Below are 16,312 nucleotides of genomic sequence, written 5' to 3'. Positions count from 1 at the left end.
ACGGCGATGCAGGGTCCAATAGTCGGGATCAGAGATGCAAATCTGATTCCAGTTGCGACTTCTAGTGTACGACGGCTACGTAAGAGACTCTGTTTCCCTGGTTGTTTTGGCCGAGTGCCAAGGTTCGCATCGTCATGATCAGCTTCAAAACAGCCCCTTTGATCGTACGCGATGCCATGATAAAGGTGCTCAAAACCAGACCTGCAACAGACAGAAACACTTTGAGAGTCTGGTCAATCATGCGACACTTATTCAATAGGATTATCATAGAATGGCACCAGAGACATACAGTAACCTAGCTATAAATGAGCTTAACATGTTTTTGGCTTAGAGGGGGACAGAAGACAGATTCAAACATACACGCCAACGCTGGATAACACCATTGATCTCGCCATCTTATTTTGTCTAGCACCCCTGGACAAGGGGCAATCCCGAAATAACCACTGTCCCTCGATAGCATCGTTCATTGGCGATGCATTCTCCACTGTTTCACCCTTGGGCGCCTGCTTTCCATTGATCCTGGTTTCTTCAGAGTCTGACTGAGAATTCTGTAACAAGTCTGGTGTTTTATATCCAATCTCTCTATTTGTCTCCGACTATCATCGCACCCACCGGCACTATCCGACATTATCACCAAAAGCTTCAAACTCTGATTCATAAACAAAGTCTCTCGTGTCATCCGCTAACTAAAGCAATTGAATCCGTTCGTTCTGCAGGCTGACAACCTCCACCTGAGTGAGCCCTGTGATCCTGCGCTAGTCCTTCAGCTCTGCAAAATGGCGCCCACCCTTTCGAGATTGACCTTGACCAGGGGGTCTCGAACAATCAACTTAAGCTTCGCCGCGTGGGTCTGGAGCGGCATTGCCAAGGAGGCTATTCGCTATTCGTGGTATTTTCGGATCGAGGAACCATCATTCATCTTGTCCTGTGTCTGGTACAGAGTCCAACATGGAAATGATACATAGCATATCAACCTTACTTACAAGACGATAGATTGGGATACTTTGTATGCACCTCGTAATTTCCCGTTGCTTATGCCCTTGGCCAGCTCCACCAGCAAATGCATGCTTCGTCTTACTCTGCCGTTCAACGGACGGAACAATTGACACCTTTCCAGCCATCCATCTCATATTTCAGCCGCAGAAACTTGTTGCGCAGCAAAAATCAACAGGCTTCCCAAATCCGTTTCTGACGGACTCTACTCTAGGCTTATTCCGAGAACCTTGCTTGAGCAAACGATAACTTTGAATTTTATTCTCATTTGCGGATCGCAGTTCCTACCAATATCATGTTATTTATTAATTGCATATCTGTTAAAGATGACCCAACCTCTTCGCTCTCTAGGTCACCTAATGACAGTACAACTTCTTCCCCAATCATGAGTCCAGCACATACATCTGATATTCCATCTGATTTCAAAGACTATCATTCCACCACACCAAAACGGCAACATGTTGAAATCCCATACTCAGAGAACAGCATATGCAGACACATAGCTAACGCTGAACTGGCTCGGAATATCGACCAAGTTGCTGCGATCGTATTTGATAATATTAAATCGCCCCTTGTCTTGGAACGCATCCTCTTGTCGGATGAGCTCCAGAGCTGCCATCACCACACCAATGGGATGGCGTCCACAGACGGTATTTCGCGTTTGCTTAAGAGTTTCAAGGAATGCATCATGACTGCCACTCTTGACGGCGTCCATGGCTGCTTCGTCGATGACTCTAATCGTCTCATGAATAGGTGGACCGTTGGGTTTGGGATTCTCCTTTCTCAATTGTGTCAGATCAGAGGGGCTCTTCGTAGGTGAGTAAGGCAGATAGCTGAAATTTGCGCCCCAGTGACAGAAATCGGAGCTGATGATGAAGGCGTTCTCAGGATCTCTGAGGTAGGGCAATAGGGCTCGCCCTATGACCTTCTCCTCTTGCCTGTTATTGCTTCCCACGAGCACGGGCACAATCCTGGGGAACTTATCAGGCGACTCAAATGTTTCCTGGCAACGGAGGTAAAGGTACGGCATATGCATCTCAAGAGAGTGTTCGTTAACCTCCCCTCTTCTGTCCATAGGCTCCATTGCTACTGCATCCTCGAGCTCTGTGGCTAGCTCCAGGTCTATCTCCAGATCACCAAAAGGTGTCTCATATTTCTCAAAAGTGGTTGCTGCACATCCCTCGAGATAGTAAGTGTGAGATGGACCAAGGACGATGACTCGCTTGGCACGGCTCAGGTCAAGGGTCTTGTAAGCCCAAGCTGCACACGGCCCAGAGAATGCATATCCCGCATGGCTGCGGCATACTATCGTCAGCTCAAGAGTATATTAATGCGCTTTGCAGGTAAACTCACGGAGCTATGATCACACGAGCTCCGGTAACAGGCACTGGAACTCCATCCAAACTCTCCGGGACTGCCGTTAGATAGCTCTGCAGCTCAAGGCGTAGCGTTTCCGGGTCCTCCTCATACCAGGAGCCGGCCTTTTTCGCTGGTCGGGTGGTCGTCATTGTAAAATGAGAAGTTTCAGAAAAAAAAAATTACAATTCTAACGATGATGAATGAGGGTTTATTAAGCAGATATAAATATGTTTTAGATAGATACCTGGGGATGGGGAGGACGAAAGTAAGTCGGGTAGGAACAGATCACATCCGTGTGTGTCTTACCTCTTCAGGTTGCCCCGCCTTACACAGCGGGGTACACGAAGCTTTAGGCATATTCATGCTGTGCTTGCTCGTTGTGGCATGACTTCAAAATGGTTGGATGATAAGACTCGAGAGTTTGTTGTTCTTGAGGCATCAGGCGGAACAGCACATGGTACACTCTACTGATGAAACTGCTCCTTGGGCAGTCCAGGATTTATATGTTGATGCATGACACAAACAGCAAACACTGACAATCGATACCCAGATGAGCCACAATCATGTATACGTATAACAACTGTATCACATAAATTGTGTTCTTGCTATTCATTGCTTCTCATGAGTAGCCAATCTCATTCATTCATGCATTCATCCATCAATCCACGACCCAGGCATCGTGATGGTCTCCTTCTCTATCACCTGCCAGAACTCTTTTGCCATCCATTCAAATTCTGGTGCCCAAACTATTTCCCATTCACTAGGGGTCGGACCAAACTTGAGTCCTAAGAGTCGAATCGGTATCCAATGGTTGTTGTTCCATATCTCTCGACCGGATCGCTCTACTCGTCTAAACGTATGGCGCGCGCTCGTTGACGGCAGCACGTTCCGTACTTCATTCCTCGATGCCTCGATTGCGTCTGAATCGAAAGCTGCGCGAAAGTGTTTGCTAATATTGATAGACTCTTGTTCTCCGTAGAGCATCAGGTCAACTCCGCTCTCCTGCAAGATTGAAACAAACTTCTGGATGCAACCTTGGAACACATTATCCCAATGAAAGAATTCAATATCAGGAGAAAGGTAGCAGAGAGCTCCGCCAATAACTGAGATCAGCGGTGTGCCTTTCCAGGTTGGAACCTGATATACATCCCAGGGCTGCACTACCTCGACCGTGTGTAAATCTTCCAGTCTGGCAACTGAGGCTACCTCCAGCACCAACTGATCCCATCCCATGTTAAAGAGTGATAAGTCCCACATGGCCCAACCTCTTACCCACGGAAGAACTTCATCTGCGAAACGAATACCGAGTGCCACAGCTGCCGAGTGCATGAGTGAAACCCCAGTGCGACTTGATTCCCCAACGTCGAAACTGGTGATTTTCTGATCTCGTGCGAGAAGGTAGGAGAGTGTTGTTGGCGTTTGACAATGAAAAGATCCAAGCCGGAAAGCTTCCAGACGATGGATGAGCGGGCCATTATAGAAATTAGGCAAGAATCTTTGCTGAAAGATTCTAATATACTCGTCCATATAATCGCATGATCTATGATAGTCGAACATACGCAGAACCATGCTTGTCTCTGGCTCATCCATATATGACTGAAATAAACCTGCAATCTTTAGCCATATTTTCTCCGGGTTGCTTCGATCGGGATTGAAAACTGGCGCTGATGATGCACTCCTGAGGGCATGTCAGAACTTAGGTATCGCATGACTGTGATGTAGAACTTACTTTTCGGGGCCAACTTTCTCAAGCAAAGCTTCATGAAGCCCTAAGCTAAGTAGCAGCTGACAGATGTCGAAGTTTTTGCTTTCCGCAGCGTACTGTAGGCCAAATTAGTGACCATATCTAACGCTGCTCGGTGGTGCTGCCATACATAAAGAAGAGATTGTCCCATTTCATCTTTGTCGAACGGAGACGCTTTCCGGTTTCCGAATAGCTCAAGAACACCGGCCCTATCTCCTCCTTCTATTCTTTGGATAATCTCAGATTCGGATGAGACGACATTATACACTCGATAGTTGTATGTCCAACCGTAGCCAGTTGGAGTCGATTGTAGTTCATATACGGACGATGAAAACCAACTTGGCAATTGGAGATACGCTTGCCACGCACCAGTGGTAGTAGCATATGCCATGGCTAATCGACCGAATTTAGAAAGGGTATGTATCTTGTTGAGCTTTGAACCGTGTTTCGGTATACGTGACAGTTGAGATTCATCAATCTCTGTGACATTGCAGCGAGATTCATCTTGCTTTTGGGCCTCGGTCTGTGGGGTTTCCTCAAGTTTAGAGCTTCCTAAATGGTCCTTGAGTGTTTTGGTGAGCTGAGTTGCAATTAGATCAGGTGTCATTATCGTGATAGTCCTTGACAAATATCATTAGTTACTCCTCAGCAAGGGAGCTCCGTGTCAGCCCCCGTCATGTCAATACTTACATATGCCAAGCCTGTATCGCTAAGTTCAGCAATGATATTGACTCGTTCAGTCTGGTGGTGAGAGCATCTAAGCTTTCCTTTCCAATGGTTATCTTCACAGCGGCTACCTTCCGTCTCAGACCAGTCTTGACTTCGAGTTTCGAGGATATATGATCTGCGTTTTGTCTAAGCAGCTCCAGCGCCTCCATTGAAGCTCTTAAGTTATCTTGCACCAGCGAAAACGTAGGCAACATAGTGAAGGATTGCTGGTTCGGATATTGCTGATCTAGGGCTTCAAATATAGACTTATAACCTTGTAGACGTTTCAAAAGAAGCTGCGTTTCCTGAGGTAGATCTTGGGCTTGGTCCCACAGCCTCTTCGTCTTGATTACGCATTTCCCAATTTCTGTCGAGATTTGGACAAATGCAATAATGCTTGCGGCGGCCTCCATCCTCGGTTGTGGATCAGACGGTTAATGCTTATGGTATGAGCCAACATTCAAAACAAAGAATAAATAAAGTTACTACGATTATGAGAAAACAGCCAGCTTCTATGGGCAGGACGAGTCATTAATAATGAGTCGTTAAATCCCAACAGACAAGAGCACTGCCTCTTTAACGACATAACCAACAAGACTGTTACCTTTGTGGGACAGGGTTGACCAACCAGGCTACTTGATTGAGGCTATCCATGTCGCTATCCGGGGTTGAAAGGCGCGTAGAGTAGTGGCCATGGGAAGATAGGCGGCAAACCGCAGCACATGTTGAATTATGGATGGATGGGTGCCTTGTAATGTTTCACATCATGATCTGGCGATGCACCATGATAGGCCTCCCAAATATGCCTATACCTAACACCACTGGCATCCAGTTTCCGTGTTCTTGGAGACGGGCAGTCAGTTAGATAGGTATTCATCGTATAAACAGTATGAAATCCTGTATGCATGAGGAGGCGCCCGGCGGTTATTAAAGACGGGTACGGTGCGGGTACGGGCCGTTGGAGGCGCTAAACATCGCCAGCTCCACCAACTGTGAAATCATTAACAGGCACGGAGTTCTGTCCAACTCCCTTACCCTACAGTTCTTATGCTGCAGGGTAAAATTGCATGTGACAAAAAGAATATAGAGCCTGCAGACTATTTGATTGTATTTACCTAAACATAAGAGGATATGGCCCTTACAGATTCCAATCTGTTGTAGCTAACTTGACAATCCATCATGCGTTCATTCTTAGTGACCATGTTTAGCATTGCAAAATTGAAGCATTGTCCTGTCGGTGGTCATACACGAGCAAAACAAAGAGTCTTCGCCTTATAGAACCAGCTTATCTTATGGAAACTGATCTACCAACCAATGTGTAAGAATTCCCTATCATGAGATCCCGCAAGAGGTGAATACTTAGTACTAAGGCACGCCTTGCAGCACGGCTCGTATTCCCTGCATTGTGGCTTCCGGTGCCGCGTGCCCCTTTCGATAGTTGGCATGCGTCAGGGCAAGCTGAAAGACTGAGGCTGGCTGCAGGACAGGGTTAAAGACAGCAGTATCCAAGGAGCCACACAGAACGGTAAAGATGTGCAACAGCCGAGTGAACCAGTTACCGTGTAGTAGCCACAATGTGATATGTGGTTCAACAGTTGTCTCTCGGAAGAGCCGTAACCGTTCCGGGGATTTTTGCGAACGATATCAACTGGGGCTAGAATAATTGAGCTGCGGTAAAGACGGTCGAAACCCGCAGCCCCACGATTCAATGGATGCTCATCTAACGACAAAGCTCAGATGGGGAACTTGAGCTGATGCTATTTTCTTTGCGAGAGGTGGGAAAATAAGTAGGGGTAGTTTGATGAAAACATAAGATATTTGTTATGAGTGGAGGGTAGCACCTTAGGTTGGCACTATAGCGTCGGATTGCACAATCTAATTGCGACAACATCAAACATCTGTCGGAGATATAAAATAATAATAGAATGCTAAGAAAAAATTCATAGAAACTTCCCATGTTTCTAGTTTGCAAGTGTTTCTCCATATCAATGGATGCGTTTGTCCAAGTGAAGTGGATTGGATGGAGCTATCCATTTACCGAAGTCGGAGTCAGCCCCAGTGGCAAACGGGTCTATTGCCGAACCGACAGACCGGACTCTTCCTATTGAACTTTATTGGAATATTATCCCGAACCGAGTCGCCGAGGATCTTGGACTCTCGAAGTCTGTTGTACATATTCAAACTTTGCTCGTAGGTAGTCGAACTAAGCTTATACATACGTGGTAATGGTTATCATAACTCGCTGAACTGGGTGCTAGGGACCCTGGAGAGTAGGTACTACTGATTTACGGGCTGGCTGCCTTTTGAATAGCGGGCGCTGGCGTCGACAGTGGGCTAAGACATGCCGTTAACTAACGATCTATAGCGCCCAGCCCTGTCTCACCTGTCTCACCTGTCTAATGTTTCTTAGGAGAAACTGTCTACGCTAATGACGCTGCTAACTAAAAAGAACAGAGAACCGACATCCTAATCTGATCTAGGCTGGCAATGCCTCGCCCGCGACCGAAAAAGCTCTGTCACGGTGTTAGTCTGGATCGTCGAATGCCGTGCCGTTTTAACCATTGAATTGCCACTAATAAATGACAAACTATGCAATAAAATTAATCAGCTCGCTCTTTGACTTGAGTTTTTCCTCCGTCTGGTTGCTTCGAGCCCAATGTCTCCCTTCCCTGTGACAATCTGCTGTACTTGACTGTATGACACAGGATTTACATACCTGAGAAACACCTCTCACATTTGTGTAACCAGCCCTTGCTTGCCTCAGTCTGCAGCTCCTATCTCGACCCTCCCTGGTCCAGGGATCAGCCTCCACTGCCGCATTCCGTCATCGTAACTAACCTAAAAGTCGCCGAAAACTCCTGCAGCCCGCGGCCATTTCATTATCTTGGGTTCCCCCTCCAGCTCCTGGGCTCTTCTTCTCCCATCTTCAACACCAACAAAATTTCACTTTCATTATCCTTTTCCCACGACAAGAGTGAGCACCCTCTTTTGGCGCTCGTGTCACTTCTTCGCCATGGGTATTCTTCAGAAGATGGCTTGGTCAAAGAGCACCAGGATCAAGGTGATGATAGCCATTGACACTTTGTTTTTCCTCGTCGAGATCGTCTCTGGCTTCCTTGCCCACTCGCTGGCCCTCATGGCCGATGCTTTTCACATGGTCAGTCAATCGCATCTGTTTCGCGCTGCATGCGAATCGATGGATAGAACATCAGCTAACTCGGCGCAGCTCAATGATATCATCTCCTTGGTTATCGGCCTCTGGGCTGTGTCTGCCGCACAAAAGACCTCCACTGACGAATTTACCTTTGGCGTACGTCTTCCAAACCCCTCGCGCCCCCCTTCAACCCTGATGCGCTTGTCTAACTGTCTTCTAGTGGGTTCGCGCAGAGATTCTGGGTGCCTTCTTCAACGCCGTTTTCCTAATCGCCCTTTGTGTTTCCATCGTCCTCGAAGCATTGACCCGATTCATCGAACCCCCCGAGATCAATAACCCCAAGCTCATGCTCATTGTTGGTTCTGCCGGCCTGTTCTCCAACTTTGTCGGTTTCTTTGTCCTCGGCGGCCACGGTCATTCTCATGGACCCGGCGAGCACGACCATGATCATGAGCACGGACACTCTCACGCCCACGACGAGGAGGAGGGCAACGCCGGTTACCAAACCCAGGGCACTCTTGCAGACGAAAGTGGCCGTGCTGCGGAGGTTTTACCCGAGGCTGTGATCCACCGTGCAACAGCATCCAAGAAGTCCAACGGCAAATCCAGCGAACAGCGACATAGCAGAGATGCATCCACACGAGGCCGCGACTATCATCGATCCAGTAGGAGTGGACACGCTCGTTTCGCGAGTCTCGATGACTTGAGCATTCACCCAGCAAGTTTCCGGCAAAGCATTATTGAAGCTACGCGTGGCGAGACCAACGAAAGCACTAGCGAGAGCGAGACCGACGCCGAGAACTCTTTGATAATGGAAGAGGACGAGGCGCATGAGGAATCACCTCTTCTCAAAGACGTTGCTAAGAAGGGTTCTTCGCTTGGTCACAATAGAAAGGGCTCTCACTCTCATTCCCACTCTCGACGACCTAGGCGGGACTCGAGCGTTCATCACGGCCACCACCACACTCTTCCCAAGAAATCTGGCAAGAAGGACAGCCACGGCCATAACCACGCTGATATGGGTATGAATGCTATGATTCTCCACGTCATTGGCGACATGCTTGGCAACATAGGTGTCATGGTTACGGCTCTCATCATCTGGTTGACGGATTGGCCTGGCAAAGTCTACGCTGATCCCGCCGTCTCTCTGTTCATCACTGCTATCATCCTCAAGACCTGCATTCCTCTCACCCGAGGCACTGCTCGTGTTCTTTTACAAGCCACCCCCGAGCATATCAGCGTCCCTGAGATTAGACAAGACATCGAAGCTCTTCCTGGCGTTATTACCTGCCACCATATTCACGTCTGGCAACTCTCAGACACCAAACTTGTCGCTAGCATGCACCTCCAAGTGTCTTTCCCCATCGATTCTCACAGTGGCGAGAAGTACATGGAGCTGGCCCGCCGAGCTCGGAAGTGTCTTCATGGGTTCGGCATTCACAGTGCTACGATACAGCCCGAGTTCTGCTTCGATCAGAAGCACTCACACGATGCAGAAGCTGCTGCTGCTCTGTCCCTAGATGGTCCTACTGATCCCAACAAGGGCGATAGTTGCCTCCTTGAGTGTATCGATGACTGTCAGGCCCAGGGTTGCTGCCCTGTCGACTCGTCATCCAAGGCTTCGTCAACAAGACGATGTAGTGAATCGTCGCACAGCGCCACCAGCCCTCATGCGCACGATCATAACCACGGCCACGGCCACGATCACGGCAAAAACCACCAGCACTAATCCACTATAGCACATCAGGTTTTGTTCCGGGCTTTGCTTTTAGGGTGCTGAGGCCCCTGACACCTACACCTATTTTCTGTCTCTACTACATACAGCGAATAATTTCTCCTTGGTCTTTAAACTAAAAGGGTTTGGCGTTCTATCGTGCGGAAAGATGACTCGCTGATATGGGGTCGTCTTATTGTTGGGCAGCATTTGGCACGAGAGTATGTGGTATTCGAGAGGTAGATGGTACCTTTTTTGTCTTTGTACGATAGATAGCGGTATATCACGCGGACTGAAATTTTCTTTATCTTGTAGCATCTATCCTCGCCGTGTTCCGCCATGAACGGCTTGTAGCTTGCGCTGTTGTGCTGTTTCTGGAGTAAGGATGTCTCTTTTCCTGCACAATATAGTATCGTCCCTAGAGGCACGAATAGTAATCACTAGCAATGCATGTCTGTTCATTTATTTGTTTTGAAAATATCCTTGATGTGACACAATGCCGCCATTCAACGCCATTTTCTTTGAGCTGCATTTAGTCCCGATTTGTATTTACATTTGATCATACTCAATTTTCTCATTCATAAAGGGCGTCAATCAATACCTACGCCTGCGGCGGAAGGATGAGTCCATCACGGCTGCCGACTTCGATGACGCCTGCGTCACCCTTGAACAGATACTCCACGCGAAGAATCTTGTCCAAGCCCGGAGCTGGGTCCCAGAATCCTGGCAGGCGACTCTTGCGCACGCCATGGGGGATCACTAGGGCTGGGCCGCTGGAATACGATGATTCGTTGATAAGGGCGGCAACGGCGATTGTGACATCGGCAACCTGATCGCTTGTTGCGAGGATGCCATATTCATCAGGGATGCCGTATTTAGCATTGAGGATAACGAGACCACCAAGCGTCATCTGACGCTTCTGGCGGCCCTCTACTGGATGCGCGAGGAGTGTTGTGATGTTGTCTGCCTCGTATCTATGCCGAGCAACGGCGACTGGTGTCCCAGTTGAAGAGACATCTGAGCGAACGCGGCGGTGAGATCGTGAAACTCGTTGACGGCGACGATAGTTGAGACCAAGCTGCACTACCGCAAGTCCAGCAAAGGGTAGGGCACCAGCCCAGAAAAGGATACTAGACCCAAGAAGCGATCGTGGTGCTATGAGAAGAGGGACGCTGAGACGCTGTCCAAGGCGGGACCAGTAGACGGAGAGGTGAAGGTTGTGCAGACTGATGCCGACTTCAAGACCAACACGCGCGAAACGGCCAATAGACCACAGATTGCGGAGGGCAAAATACTGGTCCTGGAATGTGTTGGAACAGAGCTCTGCCTCTACACGGGCTGATGAGGATAGACCAGGATCCAGTGATGTCGGAGGAGTTTGGAAAGGTAGAGTCAGGTCCTTGCTGTATCGGACAGCGCCGGCCAATGTAGTTGGTGTAGCGGATGCAGAGACAGCCCAGCTTCCATGCTTGCAAGAATTAATCTCGTAGTCGAGACCCCTAATGCCGCCCTCATCGCCAGGAGAGTCTGACGAGCCTGGTACAGGTAATCGGTCTGATGGTCCTGTTCGGAAGCCTAGTTCAAAGTTCGGGGTTGCTCCAGGGGCTTCGGCGTTAAAGAAGTCAGGACTGATTCTTGAGTGTTCAGAGAAGAAATGCGAGTATTGATTGGATCCAAAGCTCCAGTCGCCACTGTCTGCGCGCAGGAATCCTGTTCCATGTCGCAGATTCTGGTAGAGACCTAGAGCAACACGCGGTTGAATCGACGTGGAATCGCGCGACGACTGTATGCTAGCCTCGGCTATGGTTGGTTCTGAGAATTTGGGGAGGAGAAAGTGATGATAAAGACGGCTGGTGACGGAGAACTGTGGTAGAACATCTGACTCGAGCTCAACAGCAGTCTTGATCCACCTAAGCTTATCAGCCGATGATGGAGGTAAGCGGTTCAGAAACTCTTGTCGATATCGCAGAGAGGCCAATGGAGCGAACTTGTTCTCAACGAGTTGTATGAGTCTCTGTCTGGTGATTGGCAGAGGTAACAAGGGTTGATATCGATCGTACAAGAGTGATGTTGGTACCAAGGATAGATCCCGTGTAATGCCGTAAGTAGATCCAGTTACAGTCACGGTGGGTGTTGCGACCTGGATTCGAGGCTGTGATGGACTCTCGATTGCGTCCTTCTCTTCTTTTGAAGCAAGACTTGCGAGTCGTGCGACTTGCGGTTGAAGAAGCTTCTGAAGTGCTGGTAGGTCGACTGTGACGGAATGACTGAGAGAAAAGTCAAGGATTTGCAGTCCTGAGGAGCCAGTCCCGGAGCCAGAGGCGTCAAGTCGAATTCCTAGATCGGAGCTTGTCTGTATGCCGTTCTGTAACCGGTCCCAAACAGCTTCTTTAAAGGCGACGTCGTATTCTGATTGTGATGCGCCTGTCTCTTCAGCTTCCAGGAACTGGTCGAGGTCATACTGAGCTCGTCGCGCAGGATCAATGAGTGTTTCAAAGGCATCCTGAACACGGAGGAATTGCTGGTGAGCTATGGGGCGCAAATGCTCAGGATAGCTGTCCGGGTAAAAGAGGATAAACAGACGGTAGTATGCGCTCCGGATCTGCTGTTGCGACAACTCCGAAGTGTCTCGTGGGAGACAGAGAAGGTCGTAGAAATTGGTGTCGAGATCCTCTGCTCCAGGTGCTGGATCTTGTGCATGAGGCACAGGTCCATAGCCACCCTCAGTTGAGCTCAAGGCAACCTTCTCATCGAGGTCTGGATCTCCCGTCTCGGAAACACTTGTTTCACGCTCGTAGATTGAACTAGCATCGTCGTCCCAGAATTGGAACTCCTGCTTTGTAGCAGCGAACTGTTCGTTGAGGGAAAAGCGAGATGGAGCAGCTCGAAGAGCTTGCGCAGTAGCTGGAGCGCCTGAAGACAGACGGTACTCGTCTACGTTGGCTGAAGAGCGCACTGAAGAGTTTCTGGAGACGCCACGACGAGGACGAGCGCGGGGCACTCGAAGACTTTCGCGGCGGGAGTCTCTGTCGTGGGTCATGATGCCTGATTGATGGTGTTGAGGGAGAGGCAGACGACTGACTAACTCTCCGTTGAGTGAGTAGACTACAGATCAAAACAATAGAGAAGTCACCGCCTCGGCTGATGGCAGTGAGTGAGCAATTCTCCAATCACGATACACAAGAAAGCGGATGGATCAGTCAAAGGCCCCTCGCACGATCCCGATGTGGGTTGATCCATTGTTGGGAGAGTTGGAGAAGTTGTTAGGCCACTAATGTAAGCACCTACTGACGCACACTGCAGGGGTCGTCCTTGAAGTGTACAATGCAATAGACTTGTATTGGTAGTGAGAATTAACATTCATCATCTACCAAACTTTGATCCTCGGGCTTATGGAATAAAACAAGGCTATCAAATTGGTAAGTGCCTTAGTTACTGAGGGAAACAACACTTAGTTATATCGTTACATTTGTGCCGGCCCCATTCTTGGGTCTTCAGATCCACGATGCCCCCAGTCTTTCTAGGGACTCACCTCACTCCATTGAGACACGATGAACATGTGGCAGGTTTAACTAATAAGCGTGGACAGTAGCGGGGTATTCAATGCTATTGTTCCTGAGACTGCCCTTATTTTACACGGAATTCCCATTAGATTATGTCTCTAACAAAAGTCCGAGTTGGAGTCAGTTTGTGTTCACGTAGAAATGAAACATCGAGTCAGCTGGCTTAGTTAGTAGGTAGTTTCATTCTATATACCAGCCATAAACAGCTACTCAAGATCATCCATACTCCACCTGTTCATCCACAGACCTTCAAACAAGTTTCAGCGTTGCCAGGTCATCTCGTACAACTATTGTACCCACCTGAAATTACAAGTAATTTCTGATTACTACAGTATCCATTATCAGTGTCCTCAGAAATGCAGTGTCTCTTCATGGCATGACCGAACCCTCTGAATATTCGAACTGTCTGTGGAACATAGCATCAGTGTTCGACAGCACGGTTCGCGATGTCATGCGTTTCAAGGAGCTAAGCAAGGATTCCCCAGGGTCAAGGATAACTATCCATGTCCTTAGCGGGCAGTATTATTGTTGAAACAAAACTTCTTGTAATGGGAGCCACTCAAGTATTAGTATAATCAACTCTCTCAGTCGGCTATGTGATATCGTAAAGGCCTATTATAGATACCTTACCCAGGAAAGAGGAAAACTTCTGTCCTTGAACTCGATGTGCCAAAAAATAACTACTTATCCCCACAGTCTAAAGGCCTCCTAAGTTGTGCTAAGCTCCCAAGTCTCTTCATTATTATTTAGGATGGGGATCATAAGTTTTTCTTCATTCCCTGGGGTCCCCAGTGATTAGTCTATTGATATTACTGTTATTAAAAACTTGCATAAGATCTTTGACTCAGAACAAGTAGCAAAAAGTCGGCAACTTGTCAGATAGCCCAGCATTATAAGGATAGCTGCTCTCTATGGCAAGATTGCTACAGTAAGGAGCCAGAGTCATATTTGGAAGGTCAATATCAGTACCAATGGCACAGCTATGGAATTATACGGTTGTTATCTTCATAAACCGGATTGGTAATACCACAGCCCCTTTTATTAGTCTTGACCGGGCCCTCATATGCTCAAACATTTCTGTTAAACCTTGCGTCAGTTGGATATTTTTCGAATAATTTTCAACGCAGAATGCGCCTGGCAAAAAAATATCTAAATATTTGCAAAACTATGATGATACAGCATTTGTCATCTCAAGAGTAACTGAAGACTAAGTCATCCTCATGACACCTCGTTTCTGATGAGGCTGCAATGCATCAAGAGTCGCGGATTAGTCTTCACTCATGACAGAACACTGAGGAATAAATTGAGTATCTTGCAAATCCATTATCATCGAGATCTTGTAGCTCGCAAAGCCGAGTTTACTAGCACTCATATTCATCCCCTATTGCGCCTATTGCGCCACTATCAGTCAAAACGAAAAGGCGTCGTGGCGATCACAGTCAAGTATGAGTTGAGTCGATACAAGTCCCTTCGTTCCACTGCGCTATCCAGTTTGATTCGAACTTCAGAGAAGCTCTCCAAATTCTTCCGTACAGGCAAAGCGGTTCAGTCAGTGCTTTATTTGTCTTGCACATTCGCACGTCTCCAGTATATCTGTTCTGTTATACTAACAGACCTCCCTCCCTAATGACTGACTACCAGTGCTGTAAAAGTTATCGATGTCTAGTTATGACGAATTTCATTTGCCTTCCTCTTTGCTTTGAATGGGTATACTATGGCTATTCGGCTGTCTTCTCGTCACTGGCCTCTCTAAAGCCCCCTTATTGGGAAGTCTTCAACCGACAGTCATAACTACAACCTCAGCTTCCAACAAAGCATCATTATATTTCGGAGAAAATTTAGGCCTATAACCATAAAACCTACAAGCGATTTATATGAAGAAAGCACTATCAAATTATACTCGGTATTACTGAAACGCCAAATATCGTTCATCAGGAATCTGCAAGGACCAAACTATTCTGACAATTGCTCGTTACCAAAACATGCTTCCTAGGCACCCTAAATGAATATTTTAGATAATAACCTGTTCTTTAACTCATATCTAGTTGGCATTATCGATCACCTTAACCGTATTATCAACCGATGCACCGATGGCAGTGCTAGATCAGTAGGGGATGAAGAGTATGAATATAATACCCTACATTTTATGTTGTCAAAATATGCCCGCGCTCTCACATAGAGGCTTGTATCTCACTCAAGAGAGTTTCCATAACTATAAATATCTTAAGAACTGTAAAAACTCTATGAGAGAAGCTTTGCCCGTTTACTTGGGCGAGAATATGGTTGTGGTAGGATGCCGCCGTTGGAACTATGTTTAGCATTAAAGGAGTCCGTTATTACAATAGTAAATTTCCCTTGGCCGGTTTTATATCTTTAACTAGATCTTGCCAATGTTTGCGACTTGCCCTATTGTCATTTGATCTCTTCCCCCACAGCTTGGCTAGAATAAGGTCGCATATCTAAAAACTTTAAAGGAAGAGATGTCCTACTATGTTTTCCAGTTCCTTCAAAATTGCATTTCATATCTACAGTAACTGGATATTACTCAATCCCGACGAAGAGATATCTGCATGTATTATGCAAGGGTGGCTCAGCATGCAGTTGCCATTGCTGTCGAAACTTAACTCAGGGATAGAGATATTTCATCAACGTACACAGGCACACTTCTAGTAGACTTATAGTCCCCATTAAGCTTAAAACGAGTCCAAATTACGGGCTATGAAGAAAAAGTACTACTCGGTGGTAATTGTAGCGCATTGTTCAAATGTTCTGGGCCCCATCTGTGCGATCCTTCAACCTTCAACTCCAACCTCAAATGCACCATGCTGTACTGCCAATTACATATGTATCTCCTCACTCGCTGTAATATGCCTCACTACTCGAAATTGTCCGTATGTGTATTAGTCCACCTCCATGTTGCCTGTGCCTGGGCTTGTGTCGTTCCTCTTGTTTTCCAAGCTCGGTGCGAGGACACTCACCAATTCCTACTCTTTCACGGCGTCAGGGTAGTCCTATGGTGTGATGGTTCAGTCCACGTATAACTCATTCACCTCCCGTTTCATGTTCCAATATTCTCA

The 16,312-nt window shown here is 47.4% G+C and overlaps 4 protein-coding genes; 1 reads left to right on the top strand and 3 right to left on the bottom strand.

Moving 5' to 3' along the window:
- Positions 1-1,468: 1,468 nt before the first annotated feature.
- FFUJ_00652 (related to protein tag-253) lies at positions 1,469-2,501 on the bottom strand (the record flags this gene model as incomplete). XM_023572674.1 has 2 exons in its annotated part: positions 1,469-2,288; positions 2,347-2,501. The coding sequence occupies 2 exons, from the start codon at positions 2,499-2,501 to the stop codon at positions 1,469-1,471; spliced, it is 975 nt and encodes a 324-aa protein (XP_023424845.1).
- A 502-nt stretch (positions 2,502-3,003) lies between these two features.
- On the bottom strand, positions 3,004-5,217 carry FFUJ_00653 (uncharacterized protein; the record flags this gene model as incomplete). XM_023572663.1 has 4 exons in its annotated part: positions 3,004-4,030; positions 4,082-4,173; positions 4,227-4,716; positions 4,787-5,217. 4 exons carry the CDS (start codon positions 5,215-5,217, stop codon positions 3,004-3,006), a joined length of 2,040 nt encoding a protein of 679 aa, XP_023424844.1.
- Positions 5,218-7,817: 2,600 nt separating this feature from the next.
- FFUJ_00654 (related to cobalt accumulation protein COT1) lies at positions 7,818-9,687 on the top strand (the record flags this gene model as incomplete). XM_023572652.1 has 3 exons in its annotated part: positions 7,818-7,961; positions 8,031-8,114; positions 8,179-9,687. 3 exons carry the CDS (start codon positions 7,818-7,820, stop codon positions 9,685-9,687), a joined length of 1,737 nt encoding a protein of 578 aa, XP_023424843.1.
- A 586-nt stretch (positions 9,688-10,273) lies between these two features.
- Positions 10,274-12,712, bottom strand: FFUJ_00655 (uncharacterized protein; the record flags this gene model as incomplete). Its single annotated transcript, XM_023572641.1, has 1 exon — positions 10,274-12,712. The coding sequence occupies one exon, from the start codon at positions 12,710-12,712 to the stop codon at positions 10,274-10,276; it is 2,439 nt and encodes an 812-aa protein (XP_023424842.1).
- Positions 12,713-16,312: the final 3,600 nt, after the last annotated feature.

The sequence above is a fragment of the Fusarium fujikuroi genome, chromosome FFUJ_chr01 (assembly GCF_900079805.1).
Source record: "Fusarium fujikuroi IMI 58289 draft genome, chromosome FFUJ_chr01".
NCBI lineage: Eukaryota > Fungi > Ascomycota > Sordariomycetes > Hypocreales > Nectriaceae > Fusarium > Fusarium fujikuroi.
Note: the sequence above shows the minus strand (reverse complement) of the source record. Positions and strands in the feature narration are given on the sequence as shown.